This window comes from Megalobrama amblycephala, linkage group LG7, assembly GCF_018812025.1.
Source record: "Megalobrama amblycephala isolate DHTTF-2021 linkage group LG7, ASM1881202v1, whole genome shotgun sequence".
NCBI classification, from domain to species: Eukaryota; Metazoa; Chordata; class Actinopteri; order Cypriniformes; family Xenocyprididae; genus Megalobrama; species Megalobrama amblycephala.
Genome location: NC_063050.1, coordinates 28,362,017 through 28,382,198, shown reverse-complemented (window position 1 = coordinate 28,382,198; position 20,182 = coordinate 28,362,017). Strand labels below are relative to the sequence as shown.

The window sequence follows — 20,182 nt, the reverse complement described above, 5'->3', positions numbered from 1 at the left end:
TTTCTAATAGCAGGCTTTATTTAAGCTGCTGATATTTTTGTTGTCACTGATATCTATTTGTGTGTGGTGATTGAATTTGAATCTAGCCTTGAATTTGCTAGATGTTTTACTTCTAAAAGAGTTCACTTCATGAAAAAATCGTATAGATATATATTTTAGAAAGGAATACAAATTAAAAATGGTATTGCTAATTGATCATTTGATGGACAAGAAATCTGTTGTTGCCTTTACAAGAATTTATTGGCTGCACAAGACATTTTTCATGTAGTGGACAATGAACAAAGTCAAATTGGATAAACAAATCAGTGTTACTAAGAACAAGAGTTAAGAAGTTTTTGATTTTAATTTGAACGTATTAGTGTTTAGATTTCTTCGTCTGTGATTTTCATCCAGAGCTATTCTCATAAAGTCTTATCCTATGACTCCTCATCTTTCTTTTTCTCTTCGGTCTCTTCTTCAATCTTTTCCTCCTCTTTTTCTTCCGTCTTTTCCTTGTCTTCTTCAGTCTTCTCTTTCTCTGGCTCTTCTTCTTTCTTCTCCTCCTCTTCATCTTCATCCTCCACCACTTCCCCAGTCAAGCGCTCTATCTGAGCAATTCGGCGTTTGATCATCTTTTGTGTCTCCTCCTGTTCCGCCACCAGCTTGTTTACCTTGGTCTGCATCAACTGCATTGTGCTGTATATTCGGTTTACGCGTTCCTCCAAGTCCCTCTCGTCTGGCTTTAGTTTCGCAGGGTCCAGCTCCAGCAGACCATCCTTCAGCAGAATCTGTCTTCCTTTCTCTTCCAGCATAGCTTTAGCATCGGGATATTCCGTCAGAGCTTCCATCAGATCATCTTTGGTCAAGCAGAAGAGGTCTGAGTACCCTATGCTTTTAATATTTGCTGTCCTGCGGTTCCCAGCCTTGCTGCCCTTGATGTTTAGAATGCTAATTTCACCAAAGTAGCTTCCATCGCCAAGGACTACAAATACAGTGACGCCATCATCGGCCACCACAGCAAGTTTGCCTTCCTTTATTATGTACATCTCCCGCCCAATATCACCCTTGCGGCAGATGTAGTCATCGGGACTGAAGACTACAGGGCGAAGCCTCAACACTAACTCGGTCAGCAACCCTGCCTCGCAGTCGGCAAAGATCCGCACCTTCAGGAGGGTCTCTAAATGCACGTTCATGCCTAACTCTGCTCGTAATTTGTCTGGCAAGTACCTCAGCACCTCTCTTTCATCCTGTGCCTTCTTGTTAGTCCACAGGTAGTCAAACCACTTGATGACACGCTTCTCGAGGTCCTTGCTGACATGTCGCGCATGCATGTACTGCTTAATGTTGTCGATCCTGGCCTGGAACTGAGCCTGGGCTGCGTTCATATTTGAGATCATTGTAGCAATGTTACCTACAATGGTGGCAAAGATCAATACGCCCACCAGGAAGTCAACAACGTGGAAGAGGAATTCAGAGTCTAGCGCCGGAGATGGCGTCTCTCCAATTGTGGTGAGGGTAAGCGTAGACCAGTAGAGGCTAAAAGAATATTTTCGCATCAGCTCTCCGAACTCCGGTTCGTCAAGAGAAGGGTACACCCATGCATCTGATCCGAACCCAATGGACTTGGAGAAGGAGAAGTAGAGGCATGCGTTCCAGTGGATGATGATGATGATGTACATGACCAAAGTGCAGATTCGGAAGATGTTAGGGTAGTTGGTCATGGTTTCTGAGATGGTGAAGAACTCAAACATGCGGTTCAGGCGGAGCAACTTGTTTATGCGGATCTCTGGGTAGTCTAATCCTAAAACGAAGTAGAAGATGTCTGTGGGTAGCATAGAGATGACATCGATCCGGAACTGGAGACTGCTGGTGTACTTCTGGAGGAGGAGCTTTTCATCTTTGACAAGCAAGCCTTGTTCCAGGTACCCTGGTGAAAGAAAGGTGACATGAAATCATGATACAAATCAGTCACTGAACTTTGTTCCTTCATTACAAAGACATGTGATTCTACTAATGACGTTAAGTTCACCTGTTCGTGCTCTGAAGGCCATGTCAGCCAAATAAAGCAAGTCAGAGGTGTAGTCCAGGAGGAACCATATCAGTAGATAGTCATTCTGCAGTTCCTCAAAGCAGGCTCTATGCAAAGAGACACAATATAAATACTCTCAAAAGTATTACACCCATTTATCAAGCTTCCAAAATGCCCCAATTTTATGTATTATATTGGATGTTGATGCTGATTATATGACCTTCATCATATCTATTAGAGCATATGAGTGTAGGAGACTAATGGAGATGTAAGAGAGCACACTTCAGAGGTTTAAAAAGAAGACATCTTCAATTGGTATTCTCTTCTCATCTCCTGGTAACCTGGTTTTAATAAAACATGAACTTCTAATCATTACCTTGCAATTATAACTGTCCAATTGTACATGACAGGAATTGTGATTACAAGCAGCCATTGATAATACAGGAGTCCCGCTGGGTTAATCACAAACACCTCCTTGGGCCTTGAAAAATGAAGTCGACATGAACAGTAATCAATGGTGATACTTTTGAAAATCTCAGATTAGAAATGACTGATAAAAATCCAAATACCAACCCCTCCTTCTTTTCTTTTTCTTTCTCTTTTTCCTTTTCTTTTTCTTTCTCCTTTTCCTTTTCCTTTTCCTTTTCTTTCGCTTTCTCATTTTCTTTTTCTTTTTCATCCTTTTCTTTCTTCTCTTTTTTTTCTTTCTTCTCTTTCTTTTCTTTTTTCCTACAGAACAACAGAAAGGTTTATACAGTAACATGTTTAGACGTTATTTATAACCAGAATGTTTCAAATAAGATTAGTGATACCTACTCTTTTTTCTCCTTCTTTTCTTTTTTCTCCTTTTTCTTTTTCTTCTTGTCTTCCCTATATGGAGAGAAAAAATACAGTATTGCCACTAATACACATTCATATAATAATCATTATATGATATTATATTATATTATATTGATCAAATGATCTTTGATTACTCCTCATTGTTGTTGCTGTTGTTGATGTTAAATATACGTCCTGCACTTGGAGCTGGAACTGGGTCTTCATCTTCCTCCTCTGAATCCACCTCCATTATCGGAGATACTTTGTGAGTGACTGCAATATCCCCTGATGTAGGTACAACAGTCATTCCTTTCCCCCTATAGAACAATATAGGCTGAAGCAGTGATTTATAATTGACTTGTCTTTCTATTTGTTAAAAGTCATGAAAATTTTCTAACATGGACAAAATGATACTCTAAGGAAGAAAAATGCCACAAATTCAGATCAAACTCACCGACTGTTTTCCTTTAAATCAAATCCTGTCCCATTCTCTCTTGATCTGAAGAATCACAGAGCCCCTTAGAACCACAGACCTTCTTTTTGGTGAAATTAAAGATACAGTCAAATTACAGCTTGTGTTTTCAAAGGAGGAGTACACTTGTGGTTCATTTGTTCTGTTGTGCTCTGTAATGATATCTCAGTCTTGCATGACCCTGAGAAGGATTTGGAGATTAATGAGAGACTAGAGTGACAAAGACAAAGCCTCCTCCCTGTCTTCTTGAATGGTACATATTTTATACTCCCTCCAACAAAAGCTGAAAGTATGGGTGAGACCTATCATTTATGCCATTACACTGAGAATATTCTGTTTTTTTAATTGTTCCATATTCAGAATTAATTTTAGGTTCAAGTTTGAATTGATTCATTAGAGTGCCCCAATTAAGGCATGACCACATTTGTTTGTGGTATTTTTTTTTTTTAACTAACTGTAATTTCATTGTACTTCTGCTGTCTCCAAACATGCTGGTGTCATTTGTGTTCATGTGCTTGTTAGACTTGAGGCATAGAGTAGAGTGAGAGATTTACCTCATGTAGCAACATCTGCCCAGTCAGCAGTCTCCCACAGATCTGCTTTATCCTATTAATACAGACCTGCTAGTCTTAGTTTCACACCAAGCCACTCACAAAGAAATAGATGGCCTGTTTTGTTGGATATATGTAGTTTTTGTTTGATTGTATATATATATATATATATATATATATATATATATATATATATATAAAATGTGTGTGTGTGTGTGTGTGTGTGTGTGCACAGTGCTCAGCGTAAATGAGTACACCCCCTTTGAAAAGTAACATTTTAAACAATATCTCAATGAACACAAAAACAATTTCCAAAATATTGACAAAACTAAGTTTAATATCTGTTTAACTTATAACATGAAAGGTTAATAATATGACTTAGATTGCACATTTTTCAGTTATTGTACCACTTTTGCTACAGTATTCTGACTGATAAGTAAAGCTTTGCTGATCTTCTTGTAGCCTTCACCTTTCTGGCGTAAAGTAATTATTTTCTTTCTCAGGTCATGTGACATTTCTTTTCCATGTGGTGCCCTTGCTGACAGCATGAAATGGGAAGGGGTTTTAACACCCTTTTATAGTCAACTGTCTGCTGGACACCTGTGTAATGAATAATTAGACTCACCTGTGGTTGAATTCTTGTTAAATTAGACATTTGTAGTCTAAAATTTAGCTTTGCTCCAGAGACTTTCAGTGGGGTGTACTCATTTTTGCATCACCCTAATTTGAGTAAAACTGGAAAATGTGTAATATTATTAACCTTACTTTCATGTTATATGTTAAACAGATGTTATATAAAACTTAGTCTTGTCAACATTTTGGAAATTGTTTTTGTGTTCATTGAAATGTTACTTTTCAAAGGGGGTGCACTCATTTACGCTGAGCACTGTATATATAATATATATAATGATAAATATACAGTTACACACACACATAGGGTGAATTCGGGGTGTTTGGGACACTTTTTGCCGTTGAGATGAATTGGAAAAAGTGTTCCAATCAACCTGAATTTATATCGTCATCTGTTATACATTATGATATAGAAATATCAGGTTAATTTTCCAAGTGTTACATAGTTACATTTCAGTTTATTAAAGACGCCTTTAACTGCAGTAAGACAAAAGAGATTTTATTTTAAGAAACTGAAAGAGAAGACATATAACACTGTCTGCAGCAGTGTTGGCTCAATTCTTACAATGAGGTTATTATGAATCATCATCTGCCAGGAAACATTTTCACACAACAGGAATGTGCCACATTTTGTTCCAGCAATGTTCAGACCACAGAGATGTGGTCTTAATGTCAGCGATGTGACTGATTGGTTAGGATCTTGGGGGCGGGGCTTGTGATCATCTCTCTCACTGCACTGGCAGGGCAGCATCAGGAGCTTCAGCCACCAACACCTGTTCTGCACCAGCAGCAACATCAGGCCCCACCAAAGTGGTGTCAATTTCCACGGCAACTGCCGGTGCCTCGGGGATGAGGGCCGGATCAACGGCAGCAGCAGCAGTAGCGATGACTTCAGGAGAAGGTTCGACGGGAACATCCACAGCGACATCAACAGGTAGGATTTCGTTTGCTGCAGCTGCATCGACAGGTGAAGCGGTTCCAGTAGGTTCAGGTTCAGTACCCTCCCCTGCCTCTGCTTCTTCTGCCCCTTCGGCCTCATCTGAGTTCAATGGAGCAGCTGGCTGGGCAGGCTGGTAGCCGTAGGGAGGGTAAAATCCACGAAACTGTGGCTAGTGTAGATAGAAAATTGGGATGCAGCTCATAAATTACACCCTATTAATGTTTGAAATATGTGATACTGTTTTGATAATAGGAAACCTACTGCTTCTTCCTCATCTGACCCATCTCCTCTGGGTGCGAAAAGAGCGGGGTTGAAAAAAAAGCCCTGAAAGAAAAGTTTAAAGATCAATGTCAACACAAAATGAAGAACAAGGCTTGTTTAATGTATCACACTGTAGTTCTTAAAGGGTTAGTTCAACCAAAAATGAAATTTCTGTCATTAATTACTCACCCTCATGTTGTTCTACACCCGTAAGACCTTCGTTCATCTTGAGAACACAAATTAAGTTTTTCTAATGAAATCTGAGAGGTATACGACTCGTCCATAGACAGCAATTTAACCACCACTGTCAAGGTCCAGAAAGGTACTAAAGACATTGTTTAAAAAAAAAAAGGTAAACTTGACTACAGCGATTCAACTTTAGGAATACTTTAGTGTGCAAAAACAAAAACAACTTTTTACAAAATCCTCTCTTCTGTGTCACTCTCATATGCTGTTTACGTGCAGTGCTTCCAGCTTCTACATCAGAACGGCGACTCATTATTGGCCGGCTCCTGCGTTGACTTTTTTAACAATGTCTTTAGTACCTTTCTGGACCTTGAAAGTGGTGATTATATTGCTGTCTATGGATGAGTCATAAACCTCTTGGATTTCATCAAAAATATCTTAATTTGTGTTCCGAAGATGAACGGAGGTTTACGGGTGTGGAATGACATGAGAGTGAGTAAAGATTTTGCCATAGAGGAACCATTTTGGGTTCCCCAAAGAAAACTTTCAATGAACAGTTCTTAAAATGACAATTTTTTAAGTGACGAACTTAATCATTTTCCACTGTAAAGAATATTTTGTGCAATGGGAAAGTTCCATGGAAGTTAAAGGTTCTTTATGGAACCACAGATGCTAATAAAAACCTTTATTTTTAAGAGTGTACATCATTACCAAACCCATCCTTTCTGTGAACAGTCCTGAAAATCTGAAAATATTTTAATAATCTGATGAAGATTTTTCTATTATAAGGAACCTTTTGTGCAAAGGAAAGTTTCCATGGATGTTGAAGGTTCTTCATGGAACCGTCAATGCCAATAAAGAAGTGTATTGCCACTCTGTAGTTTTTGCAACAAGATTAATAGCAAAAATCCAAGCTAAAAGCTAAAGTGCAATTGGTTACATATCATTAAATAAAACAAGCCAGCAATATATGGTGTATGTTGTTCTCTAAATACTACTTTACATTATAAACAGAAGCTGCGTTCACCATTCTAGTTCCCTTTAATGTAAGTATTGTAAACACAAATTTGTGCACTAGCAAGGGCTTGATTGATATACAACATTAGTACACTTATCTAACAATATTTTTTTTTTTTGTACATTTATCCTCAACATCACCTTATAACATGCCATGACTGACATTAACACAAACTAACAATAACACGTTGCTAACCTGTTGTGGTGCTTGAGGTGAAACCTGAGGCTGGGTCTGTAAAAAGAGAAATATTGTCAAAAATGTTTTAAAATGCTATTGTTTATCCTCAAGAACATAAAATGCAATATGATAGAATGAGAGGGGTTTACATCAACAGGCACGGGTGCTGCGGGTGCCGCAGGTACTGCCTGTGAGGAACAGAAAATATCATCAATCCATTAAAAAGCAAGGACACTGAGGCATGTTCACACAGAAGTCTTTAAATGAAGTGATTAAATGCTTAACATACAGGCAGCTGAGCACCAGTAGGAACAACACCAAAACCCTGCAAATACATTAATCACATTATGTTAATATTATGAAATGCCTCTCTGTCTTTAGCTTTATCATCACCATTGAACTAACCTGTTGCCGTAGCTGTCCTAACATTCTGTAGAGTTCCATCAACTGCAGGGCTGTGTTAGCATGACTATTAATTGCTTGCTGAATGAGAGACAATGGAATAAGCATAATGCAGTTCAACATTAATATCCATTGGGATCACACACAAAGGTCTTACCTCATTGCTGCCGCTGTCAGGGGCCTAAATGTGCAAAACAAGAGGAAGATGTCAAAAATGTTTGAAACTTTGACTTTGTTATGCTGCCTTGAACTGAGATGTAGAAACAGAAACTTACAGGGGCAGCTAGTGAGGAGCCCAACAAACACATCAACAACGCCACAGCTTTCATTTTGCTCTTATGATGCAGAAAGAAAAATAGACACATTCAATACTACCAGTAACATATATGCATGAGTTAAAACTCATGGTAAATGGCATGAGCTTACCTCTTTTGGAAATCACAAGGACAACTAGATGACTTCTTAGAGTTTAAAGTTGAATGAATGACTACTGAACAAGGCTGCTATATATACTTAGCAGCTCCTGAAACAGACCAATCACCTCTCAGCAAAAAGTGAAATCTATTTTTTGCCCTTATTCTTAAAAGAAGGTTGGAATTACAACTGTTAATGACCCATTATGTATAATTATACACTGTGAAATTCTGCTTGGTGCACAGTTCTTCAAAAAGACAGACAAAAAATGAAATTGTCTACCAGACAGGAGGATGGTCTGTCTGTTCAAGGGGCCCCTTTCGCATGACAGTGGAACTTGTGGGCGCCTGCTAAATTGATTGATCTAATTTAAACAGGTCTTCACAATGAAGCTCAAAACGCACATTCTTCTAAACTCTTAATTACAGACTTAATCCATCTTTTCTTGCTGATTCTTTTGGAGATAGGTATAAATCTTTTGGCTCCTCGTTGTTGTGACCACACTGACAGCTCCTTTAGAGATGTTGTCATCTGCGTTTTTTCCCTCAGTCTGAGGTTTGAAGCATTTCAAGGGTTGATGTGCTTTATGCTTTAGGGAATCCAGATCCAGGATGTCTTCTATCTGATAAGAATATGAACATAAAAAGTCTATAGATATCCACTTGCTGAGCTCAAAGGAATCGGGCAAGAGAGGACATATACTCTGGCTCCCTTTCAGTCATTCTAGATAAGATGTTTTCTTAGGGTCAAGTTTCACTGGCGACTATCTTTCTGGTTGTTCAAAAGCCTATAGTTCGTATACTCTGTCATTCAAAAGTTTGGGATCAGTACGATTTTTAATGTTTTTGAAAGTCTCTTCTGCTCACCCAGGATGCATTTATTTAGTCAAAAATACAGTAAAAACAATAATATTGTGAAATATTATTACAATTTAAAATAACTGTTTTCTATTTGAATATATTTCACAAAGTAATTTTTTCCTGTGATGCAAAGCTGAATTTTCAGCATCATTATTCCAGTCTTCAGTGTCACATGATCCTTCAGAAATCATTCTAATATGCTGACTTGCTGGTCAAGAAACATGTATTATTATCATTAATGTTGAAAAACGTTGTGTACATTTTTTTTCTGGATTCTTTGATGAACAGAAAATTCAAAAGAACAGCTTTTATGTGAAATAGAAAGCTTTGGTAGCACTGTACACTACCGTTCAAAAGTCTGGGGTCAGAATTAAGTAAATACTTTTATTCAGCAAGGATGCATTAGTGACAGTAAAGACATTTATAATGTTAAAATTACATTGTAAAATATATTCAAATACAAAACAGTTATTTTAAATTGTAATAATATTCCACAATATTAATGCAGCCTTGGTGAGCAGAAGAGACTTCTTAAATATATATATATATATATATATATATATATATATATATATATATATATATATATATATATATATATATATATATATATATATATATATACATACAGTACAGTCCAAAAGTTTGGAACCACTAAGATTTTTAATGTTTTTAAAAGAAGTTTCGTCTGCTCACCAAGGCTACATTTATTTAATTAAAAATACAGTAAAAACAGTAATATTGTGAAATATTATTACAATTTAAAATAACTGTGTACTATTTAAATATATTTGACAAAGTAATTTATTCCTGTGATGCAAAGCTGAATTTTCAGCATCGTTACTCCAGTCTTCAGTGTCACATGATCCTTCAGAAATCATTCTAATATGCTGATCTGCTGCTCAAGAAACATTTATGATTATTTTCAATGTTGAAAACAGTTGTGTACTTTTTTTTTTCAGGATTCCTTGATGAATAGAAAGTTCAAAAGAACAGCATTTATCTGAAATACAAAGCTTCTGTAGCATTATACACTACCGTTCAAAAGTTTGGGGTCAGTAAGAATTTTTATTTTTATTTTTTTTAAAGAAATTAAAGAAATGAATACTTTTATTCAGCAAGGATGCATTAAATCAATCAAAAGTGGCAGTAAAGACATTTATAATGTTACAAAAGATTAGATTTCAGATCACTGTTCTTTTGAACTTTCTATTCATCAAATAATCCTGAAAAAAAATATTGTACACAAATATTTTGTACAATTGTACACATTAAATGTTTCTTGAGCAGCAGATCAGCATATTAGAATGATTTCTGAAGGATCACGTGACACTGAAGACTGGAGTAATGATGCTGAAAATTCAGCTTTGCCATCACAGGAATAAATTACTTTGTGAAATATATTCAAATAGAAAACAGTTATTTTAAATTGTAATAATATTTCACAATATTACTGTTTTTTACTGTATTTTTAATTAAATAAATGTAGCCTTGGTGAGCAGACGAAACTTCTTTTAAAAACATTAAAAATCTTAGTGGTTCCAAACTTTTGGACTGTACTGTATATATATATATATATATATATATATATATATATATATATATATATATATATATGTTACTTGTAGAGTAAGATACTTGCAGAGCTGAGTATAAGCATATATATATATATATATATATATATATATATATATATATATATATATAATTCGAACTGAATTACAATCACAGTGCTAATTAAACGCTGTAATGATAATGACCAGATAAACTCAATCTCAAAATCTTATCAAATGTTGATGCCCAATGCCCAATGTGCCAACATATCTCAGAGCAAATCTAAAGGAATGGATTGACTGCAAACATATTGTAGGTCTATTACTTTTTCTGGGTGCTTGTGTTTATTTCTGATTCTCTTATTAGAATTCCTTATGGCCTGACAATCCATGTAGAAAAGTGTTAGTGTTATTTTAAGTAATTACTAGAATGCATTACAAATTCCATGTGCTATTATGTAACAACTAGCCCAAAGACAGATAAAAGGTGCAGATATAATGTTAAAAAAGTGTGTTGTTCTTTAATCAACTTTATTACTGAAACACTACTCACAAAAGTCTACATGAGAAAATATTCAGAACTGACAATTGCTTTGATATTCAATTAAGGTATAATTTTCTCACATCAGAATAAGACCAAAACAGCACATTTCTATCTGTATTCCATGCAATTACAGAACTTAAAAATTTTTTCTTATATATATGTGTAGATCATTTTCTTCATGTTCAAAAAATCAGCTCGTTTTAAATTATTATTTCAGAAAAAAATATTCACTAATTCTAAATAGCATTAGGGAAAAAAAGTTCCACACTCTTGTTGTTTGACGTTTTTTTTTCACTCAGCTTCAAAGATGTGCCTGCAAGCATAAGAAATGATATGTTAAACAAGAATGAAAGAGTGATGTCATGCAATTTTGAAACAATATTAAAATTATTGCAATTCAAAATTAGGATGAATGAACCAAAATCAGATACACCTAAGCAGTATCTCACCGGCCTTCATGGCTTGTTAGACACCTGAAAGAAAGTGTAGATAATTAACAAAACTGCTGTTCTGTGCAAAACTGCTGCTGACATACGAGATTCGCGAGTTCTCATTTTGGTTAAACGCATCCTGGCTAAATACAGCGCTGAAGGAGTAATTATGTTGTCAAATCAGAGCTTTACTGAGGGTTGTGATTTTTGCTTCTCACACATATGCATTCAAACACACACACCTGTCCTGTCTGAGCCTGCTGCTCCGGCTGGGCTTGCTGCTGAGCATCTTGGGTTTGTGGAGGACCATCCTGGAATGGTGGGTTCTGTGTAGAAATGCAATAAAAGCTCACAGTGTTTCAAGGTTCAGGTGTTTCAGCAAATTCCAATAACAGTGCAAGTGATCGTTTTGAGTAATTATGAAACCAAAGTGGTTCAAAGCATTTTTTCTCACCACGGGTGGCTGTTGAGGAATTGTCTGTGGCATAAAGTCGAAGGGGAAGACCTATACATCGACAAACATATACAAATAAATTACAATATTATAGTATAATAGTCTTTTTTTTTTTTTTTTAAGAATAATGTCAAAATGTTTAAGTAATTTGAAGAATTTACATTTGGAAGTTGAGGTATCAGGGGAATATTTGGTTGGTCCTGAAATGTAAACAACAAGTCACTTTTAATATTTCTATACCTCTTTATAACTACAATACAGACTGTTTCAAAGCAGCTTTACAGTGATAAACAGGAAAATGATTTAATGACGGATTCAACTAGTAGGCTACTCCAGAAAGTAGTAAGTAAAATTTGTACTGCTCAGCTATTTGTGGAACTATAAAACTACAGATATAATCAATTTCAATTTCAAAATTTCACATTTAATTCAATATGTTACTGTCGTTTCTTTGTAATTATTTGTGAAATGTACTAGCAATTTCTGAGTGAACATTGTTTCAAAGTAAATCCTACCTGGCGCTGACTGAAGTCATAGGGGTAAAACTTCAATGAGGAGAAAGAAAAACAAAATCACCATTTATTGCATCAGAGGGGATGAGAAAGGATGTTTCTCAAGGCACACTTTCTACTACAGCATATATAGGCAAGCTTTCTTAAACATTTCTATCAAAGTCAGAGCAAGTACTGAAATTAGCCTTCGGGTCTGTTCACTCACGATTTCCACGCTTTTTCTGCCGGGAGCCTTTGGGAGAGAGTACTTGATGAACCCTTGTGTAGGGAATGACTGAGAACAGAAAGAGAGAGCCATGCCACAGCGTGAATGGTAGTAATTATGTTCTAGTCTTTTGGTATACACACATGAGGTATTTATTGATTCAACTGATTGAGCTGAGAGTTTAAATCTCAGAAATCTACCAAAGAAGCAAAACTTAGCAGACTCACCGATGTGCCAGCTGCTCCCCCTGCTGGATTAGTAGGGAATCTCGGTGGAAAAATCTATTTGATAATAATAATAATAATACTTTTAGGATGTTTATACACCACATACGCAATACTTTTTTCAGGTAGTCTAAAATGTGCTTCATATGGTAGAATACCATCTTTAAAAAAACCCAAACATTTAATTAATATGACTGAATGAACCTGAATACACTTACACTAACCTAATAAAAACAATTGTTAATGGTTAGATCAGGTTAAGTAACCTAATTTTGTTTGTGTTTTGTTCAAGTAATCTAAAATGTTCCTCATGGTAGGTCTAGAATTTAAATTAATAAATTCAATTAAAAGTTGTAAATAAAACGATTTTTGGAGTAGGCTTTACTTTTGCAGTCTTTCGACTTTCAAGTTTATTTCACTGTTACTTACCATTTCCTTGTAGGTAACCTATTTGTGAAATTTTATAGCATATTCTTAGTAAAAATTGTTTCAAATTAAAACCTACACCATTTTTTTCCCCAGTGCATTAGGTTACACTAACCTAATAAAAGTCATTTTTAGATCAGGCAGAAATAAATCCTTAAGGTTCCAAAAGCACATTTTTACAGGGTATCTTGGTACAACTTTGAATCATTATATTTAAGGTATTTACAAACAGAGAAAAAAAATAGCTCATACGATTTCCATGCTGATTGGAGCAGTCAGACCAGGATGTGGCTGTGATGGTATTCCCTGGAAGCCACCATTATTCCCCTAAGAAAATGAAAGGAGTTCAAATTCACTTTAGTGGATGCCCAAAAAAAACATGTTTAGTTCTGTTATAATTAGTATGTTCAATACATGTTCTGTAGCAACCTCAGGATAGTCACTTAAACCTATATATCATATAAACACATGCCATGGAGTAGCATGTCATCATGCAGTGTAATATTAAAGAGCTATTTTCATCATAAAACTCAGTGCAATGTGTTGATTATGGTCAAAGCAAGAGATTCAGAAGACTTTTATGCCATTTTTGGATATGGAAAAGTCAAGAATGTTCATGTGTGGTTAGCCCCACCTGCTTCGGGTTGCCATAATGAGGGAGATAATTGAAAAATGGTGAAAGCTAGAGAGAGAGAGAGAGATAAACACACGCGCACAAAAAAGGATCAGTTTCGGCATCTGGGCGACCCAGACACATAAAACAAGCCTTTATAAGTACAAAGACATTCCTTTAAAAAGGTTTGATGTGTACTTACTGGTGCTGATGATACTGCACCAGCCAGAAGAAGACACAGGATAGATGTCCACATGTTTATGGATTCACAAGCCTTACACAAACAAAAATGTGACCTTAGACAGACGACACCAATGAAGGTGTGCTATTTCTGAACAATAACATAGAAACAGAGCCACTTACAGTGCACGAAAATGGTCAATCAGCTTTCTCACCTTGTCTGCAGGTAGAGTCACTAGCTCTGGCACATGAGTTTTCATGCTTTTATTTGGTCTCTGGCTTAGCGCTTAGCCAATCCCTCTCAGGCTAGACTTTATCATGACCTCACAGATGCAGAAAGATGGTTATTGAGAAAATGACCCTTTAGTCAGACATTGTCTGCCTTTCTGTCAGCTATTATTATAATGATAACAGTTGAGGGAACTGCTGATATCACCAGCCTATATTTTTGAAGCTACAAAATATCAGTGCTATCAAAAATAGGAACTGAGTTTGTTTTTTGTGTACAAACTTACTGATGTTTAATTGCAACAAGAGAACTGTCTGAACAACAATGTGCTTTCTTGGGATGAGATTTATTTTCAGCCTATTTTTATATGAATAAACAACGTAAAAACAAAATAACACTAATAATAACACACTCAAGGAGGCAAGGTATTGATTGTACGCTTTATTATAAATCAAGGTTTAAAAACATGGTTGCAAAAAAAGCATATGATTTTATGGCTCTCATGCATCAAGCCACTGAAAAAGCACCATTTGAGGATCATCGTTATTTCTAAAGCAGGAAAGCATTTAGCGCAGTCAATATGCTAAACACAAGCAGCTTCTTTGTCGGTCAGGAATGGGTTGTCAGCTTATCTGTGAGAAAATTTAAAAAAAGGAAGGCTTTAGAAATGTTGCATTGCACACACTGTAAAAAAGAATTGTTGGTTTAACTTAAAAAAGTAAGTTACCTGGTTGCCTTAAAATGGTAAGTTCACTGAAATTAAAAATTTGAGTCAATACAATGAAGGTGATTGGTTTAATCGACAGAAACTCAAAATATCATGTTATCTGAACCACATTAATATTCGAAGTTGATTTGACAAAAGAAAAAAATGTTGTGATAACAAATCATGAAAATAATTATTTACAGTGCAGAAAGGTTTCTATTCTGTATTATATTATAATAATTATAAATAAGAATAATATGTTGTAAAAAAAAAAGTCAGTGTCATTAACCAGTGTACAATGTTGCATATTCCATTGCTAAAATTGTGGCATTACAGCATTATGATGGATATATTGGTTATAATTATTACTTAACCAACCAACCTGGTTTAGTCATCATGATCATCATCATCGTCCTTTGGAACAGGAGCCTAAAAAAGTACAACAAATTATACACAGCCACATATATGTATATAATGTTATATTATTAAATATATCACAAATTTTCATTTTGTACTGGGGCAGCAGGAGCAGCTGGGACAGCAGGGGCAGCTGGGGCAGGTTTAGGAAAGCCGAAGGGGTACAGCTAGAAAAGAGGAAAATGAATGAAATTCAACATGGTTGTGGAGAAATGAGGCATCTTACTAGATTTCATGGAGCAGTAGGGAAATAAAAAGGCGGAAACACGTACAACTTCAATACTTTCTTTGCCTGCGGGCTGGGGAATCTCATGTTTGATGAAGCCACGGACAGGTTGAGCCTGTGAAGAATAAGACAAAATGAGTAAGGATTGATTGAATGCTAAACTAGCAGACATATTCTGTGAAAAGAAACCCATTTGCAGCTTACATTAACTCCAGCTGCAGCCTGGTGTGCTGCCAAAAGCTGGAAAAGAATGAAGAAAGGATATGATTTTATACTTACATATGTAAAATATTATTATAATATAATATTTAATATATGTCTAAGTTATATATTATCAAGTAATAGTAATAGTATTCTGTTTCACTCCACACTTACAATCTCTATTTCAGAAGGACTAGGTGCAGCGGCTCCCGCAGGATGAGCCTGTAGAGCATTATACAATTCATAATACTATCACATCCTATGTGACACATATCTTTAACACAAACGACATATTCACATTTTCCTTGAGTCATTTTATTGAGGCTGTCATTTTAAATAAATAAATAAATAAATAGAGGTGAATTCAGGCTGATTGGGAGACTTTTTTTGCCATTGAGATGACTGGGAAAAAGTGTCCCAATCAAACTGAATTGTATTAATTTTTATGTTTGGATCAAACTAACCTGTTGAGACAATACAGGTTTGTACTCTAGCTCATAATACATCAGTTGCTGTGGGTGAAAGAACAGGAATGTCATCACAATGTTAGCATCACATATAGTTGGCTCATGAATAAAAACATAACAGTGAAATAGATCACGTACCGGAGCGCAGTAGGCCACTCCAATGACAAATGCCAGCAAAATAAGGGATTTCATGTTGAATGATGATGTCTGAAATGTGAAATGCAAAGATATTTTTAATGTTGGCTATCTTCTATGTTACCTTCTACAACAAGAAAGCAGATCAAGGACAGGAGCACCACTGAATCCTACAACCTTCAACCCCAAACAGTTATTGATGTTACCTTTAGTCGTCTTTTGAATTAATAGTATCTTACCTTCGTTAAAAACTCTTGAGCGTGATCAGGATTGTTGAGGAGGATTTTGTGATACTGCTCTCTAGATCTTCTCCTTATATTCTCTTTGACAAACAAAAGGCCCATAACATCAGCATTTGATTGGCTTTGGTGACCAGCCAAGTTCCTTTATAGAGGTGCATTCAAAGCAAAAATATATCTTTGCTTATCTCAAATCAAAATTTTGGCTCTGATTGTAATTACATTAAATTTGGCATGATACTTTAGAGGTACGTGACAGTAAATAAATCAAACGCAATCAGAAAATACATTTATGGCACAGGTGATGAAATCTTAATAGTTCTCTTACAGCAATGTTCACACTTGTTCAAACCCTAAGAACCTTCTTCCTGACTGAGGACACTGCTAGAAAATAAAATATTTATAAATAATATTATAAATAATAAGTACCAAAATAGACAAAAAGACACTGTATCTAAAACTATTAAATGCTTTTCCATTTAATATAAATGGCTATTGCAATACATATATTGTGTGGAAAGAAATATATACCTACTTTCTTTGAGTTACATTCTGGATTTGCATTTAATGTTACATTGTGACTGCAGTAAAAGTCAATAATTTGACTGCTGACTTTCAGAAAGTTTGATTTTTATTTGAAGATAAAAAAAAATATTCTTACTTCTAGGGTTTTTATTATGTTCATTTTTTTCCAGGTATTGTATAATGGTTCGATTTTGCCATTAATCTTGTCATTTATTTGTATTTTTTGGCCTTCAACCTACACTGTGCCTCCATACAGTGTTTCATGTACTGAACAGCTATCACTAAAGTGGTTCTTGGCTCAAGTTAAAGGGATAGTTTACCCAAAAAATGAAAATTTGATGTTTATCTGCTTACCCCCAGCGCATCCAAGATGTAGGTGACTTTGTTTCTTCAGAAGAACACAAATGATGATTTTTAACTCCAACCGTTGCCGTCTGTCAGTCAAATAATGCGAGTGAATGGTAACACAATTTATAAGAGTCAAAAAATATGCATAGACAAATCCAAATTAAACCCTGCGGCTTGTGACGACACATTGATGTCCTAAGACACGAAACGATTGGTTTGTGCGAGAAACCAAACAGTATTTATATAATTTTTTACCTCTCACGCTTATACTTCAATGAGTGCTAGACATCACTTCCGTTGTCAGAGCATGATCAGACCTCACTAAGCGAGTGCTGAATGCAGTTGGACGTAGTGGTGTTTTAGAGGTAAAAAATGATATAAATACTGTTCGGTTTCTCGCACAAACTGATCGTTTCGTGTCTTAGGACATCAATGTGTCGTCACGAGCCGCAGGGTTTCATTTGGATTTGTCTATGTAAGTTTTTTTGACTCTTATAATCAATGTGAGTGTGCACACCGGCGCGAAAAACGCGAGGCGTAAAAGCGTCATTTTTTAAAAAACGCCTTGGGTTCGTTTTTTTGGTTTGACGCGCCACGTCAAAAACTGGCAGACCAATGAGAGTGGCGCTTTTGTTCATGTGCCTGGAGCTGCTGAAGTTACAGTAAAACATGACTTGGTGGCGCTCAAGCACAAAACGGTCTTGCCGAGCACACATTGATACCAAGACGACGAAGAGAAAGTAAGTAGACGAGGAAGACCCCTACAAACTATCCCTGCGTCTCAATCAGCTCCCTAGCTTCCTAGATCGTGTATCAGTATACTGTAAATCATGCAACGTCAACTGGCGGCCCGCGGGCCAAATCCGGCCCGCCAGAGATTTCCATCCGGCCCCCAGAATAATACTGAATTCAGGAATAGCCTTGTAAGAGGAAAAAGTTTAGGGCTGGTCCGAATACCATTTTTTGATGAACATCGACTATTCGAAGCTTCGGAGAGAGGGGCTGAACATATTTTTCTCTCTAATAAAGGCAGGAATCTGTGTCTGTATATCCGTTTGCATTTTTATTATTTCGAGAACCGTTCATCCAATCGACTTCACAGGGGAGTGCAGTGTCGCATTTGGTGCAATATAGATGGACACGCGAGACGCGACACATTCAGAATTAATAAACTTTTAGTAAACTACAGTTAGAGCAGCGCGAGCGGGAAGCGGCGCACCTCACGCGGGCAGGGCTTATGCTCCGAGAACGGACACTGCACTAGTGATATAAAACGCACACACACAGGTCTGTTAAATTAAGCAATACTTTTAAGGTAGTCTAATAATTTTCTGACTAACAAATTGACACAGAAATTTAAACAAAGAAAAACGAAATTAAGTTAAATTAAAAACGAGATTAATTTAGATTGATAATAACGGGTAAAAATGCTAATACATTTTGTCTATTATTCTATTTTCCACAATGTCAAAGCAACAAAACACAAGCTCAGACATGCACAAACTCCGCTGTTCTGCGCTCTAGCCAGAGAACACTCCCGTTGCTGGAACACGCGTCGGTTCTATTTCTAGCATGCACGCGTTTTCTGCGTGGCTCGAGCGTGCCTGAGACGCGTGTCTCAGGGCCCTATTTTAACGATCTGAAACGCAAGTGTCAAAGCGCGAAGCGCAAGTAACTTTGTGGGCGGGTCTCGGCGCTGTTGCTATTTTCCCGGCGGGATAAATGGCTCTTGCGCCCGGCGCAAATCTAAAATGGGTTGGTCTGAAGTAGCTTCATTATTCATAGGTGTGGTTTGGGCGTAACGTGAAATAAACCAATCAGAGTGTCATCTCCCATTCCCTTTAAGAGCGAGATGCGCTCGCGCCATGGCGGATTGCTATTTACATGGCGTACACGCGATGAGTCAGTTAATATGTATATGTGTGTGTGTATTGGCACGATTGTTCAATTAATTAGCCAATTTCGTTCATCATTATAAGTAGTAATAGGCTGAATTGAAAATAGGTAGCCTAATTCTAATACACGCAATGACTATTCATCATTACATTTTTATATTTATGTACACAATAATATTCTTTTACACTGTAATCCTTTTGTTTTTAATATTTGGCATGTTTGTGTGATGCGCATCCCTGTGTGTAATAAGCAAAGTCAACGCGCACTGTGGACGCGCCCAGAGGGGCAGTTTCTGCCAACGCGCTCTAACAAAAAAATATTGCGCCATTGACTTTAGACCAGGTTTGAGTTGGTCTATGGCGCAGTCTATTTTCAGCTCCTTAAAATAGCAATGCGCGGGCAATGCGCCTGAACACACCTCCTTTTTTGCGCTGAACCGCCCAGGGAGCGCAAGTTCATTCACTAGTTTAGCGTCGTGCTTCTGTGGAGGGAAAAGCGCGCTTTGCGCGGGTGCAAAATAGGAATGACACATGCGTCGGTGTACAAAGTCAATTGCGCTGGGTGCAAGATAGTGCCCTCAGTGTGCAAACTCCAACCTGTTAAATATGGGAGCCGAAATAAAAACGGACACGCCACGCAGCTGAGTCGCTCACGCAGCCAGTGTGTCGCCGGCCTTATTCAAGGGGGAATGAGAACCGTTTTTTATTTTTAATCTAACGAAACAAAAAGCCTTCTGAAAAGTAGCTTGTGCCATAGCCTGCCTTCAGTCAAGAATGACGATAAACGCGTTCTCTCATTGAACATCTTTTATTGTTTCACGTGCTCATTTTTTCACAAATGTCAAAATTTTCCTTGCCTGGGATTTGCGCACAATTGCGTGACAGTGATGGACAGCTTGAAAGCCTCACAAATA

At 36.7% G+C, this 20,182-nt stretch overlaps 4 protein-coding genes across 6 annotated transcripts; all 4 read right to left on the bottom strand.

The window, feature by feature from the left end:
- Positions 1-214: 214 nt before the first annotated feature.
- Positions 215-3,540, bottom strand: cnga1a (cyclic nucleotide gated channel subunit alpha 1a). Its single transcript, XM_048196934.1, has 7 exons — positions 3,282-3,540; positions 2,983-3,144; positions 2,825-2,878; positions 2,582-2,737; positions 2,385-2,489; positions 2,009-2,115; positions 215-1,906 (listed from the first exon to the last, which is right to left on the bottom strand). The coding sequence occupies exons 2-7, from the start codon at positions 3,132-3,134 to the stop codon at positions 417-419; spliced, it is 2,064 nt and encodes a 687-aa protein (XP_048052891.1). The 5' UTR covers positions 3,135-3,144; positions 3,282-3,540; the 3' UTR covers positions 215-416.
- A 1,418-nt stretch (positions 3,541-4,958) lies between these two features.
- On the bottom strand, positions 4,959-7,966 carry enam (enamelin). Its single transcript, XM_048196933.1, has 9 exons — positions 7,891-7,966; positions 7,740-7,799; positions 7,622-7,645; positions 7,468-7,545; positions 7,352-7,387; positions 7,212-7,250; positions 7,081-7,116; positions 5,682-5,744; positions 4,959-5,589 (listed from the first exon to the last, which is right to left on the bottom strand). Exons 2-9 carry the CDS (start codon positions 7,791-7,793, stop codon positions 5,209-5,211), a joined length of 711 nt encoding a protein of 236 aa, XP_048052890.1. The 5' UTR covers positions 7,794-7,799; positions 7,891-7,966; the 3' UTR covers positions 4,959-5,208.
- A 2,821-nt stretch (positions 7,967-10,787) lies between these two features.
- On the bottom strand, positions 10,788-14,246 carry scpp5 (secretory calcium-binding phosphoprotein 5). Of its 3 annotated transcripts, none has more exons than XM_048196928.1 (12): positions 14,096-14,246; positions 13,903-13,974; positions 13,722-13,769; positions 13,340-13,414; positions 12,665-12,718; positions 12,438-12,506; positions 12,236-12,265; positions 11,882-11,920; positions 11,721-11,771; positions 11,509-11,592; positions 11,269-11,308; positions 10,788-11,148 (listed from the first exon to the last, which is right to left on the bottom strand). In XM_048196928.1, the coding sequence occupies exons 1-11, from the start codon at positions 14,138-14,140 to the stop codon at positions 11,291-11,293; spliced, it is 585 nt and encodes a 194-aa protein (XP_048052885.1). In that variant the 5' UTR covers positions 14,141-14,246; the 3' UTR covers positions 10,788-11,148; positions 11,269-11,290. The 3 variants fall into 3 exon arrangements, with proteins under 3 accessions (XP_048052885.1, XP_048052884.1, XP_048052886.1); XM_048196927.1 differs by having other exon boundaries at positions 11,285-11,308; positions 14,096-14,239; XM_048196929.1 differs by having other exon boundaries at positions 11,285-11,308; positions 14,064-14,110.
- Positions 14,247-14,535: 289 nt separating this feature from the next.
- scpp7 (secretory calcium-binding phosphoprotein 7) lies at positions 14,536-16,620 on the bottom strand. Its single transcript, XM_048196932.1, has 10 exons — positions 16,501-16,620; positions 16,265-16,333; positions 16,124-16,171; positions 15,834-15,881; positions 15,663-15,698; positions 15,505-15,573; positions 15,331-15,399; positions 15,198-15,244; positions 14,837-14,862; positions 14,536-14,741 (listed from the first exon to the last, which is right to left on the bottom strand). The coding sequence occupies exons 1-8, from the start codon at positions 16,603-16,605 to the stop codon at positions 15,203-15,205; spliced, it is 486 nt and encodes a 161-aa protein (XP_048052889.1). The 5' UTR covers positions 16,606-16,620; the 3' UTR covers positions 14,536-14,741; positions 14,837-14,862; positions 15,198-15,202.
- Positions 16,621-20,182: the final 3,562 nt, after the last annotated feature.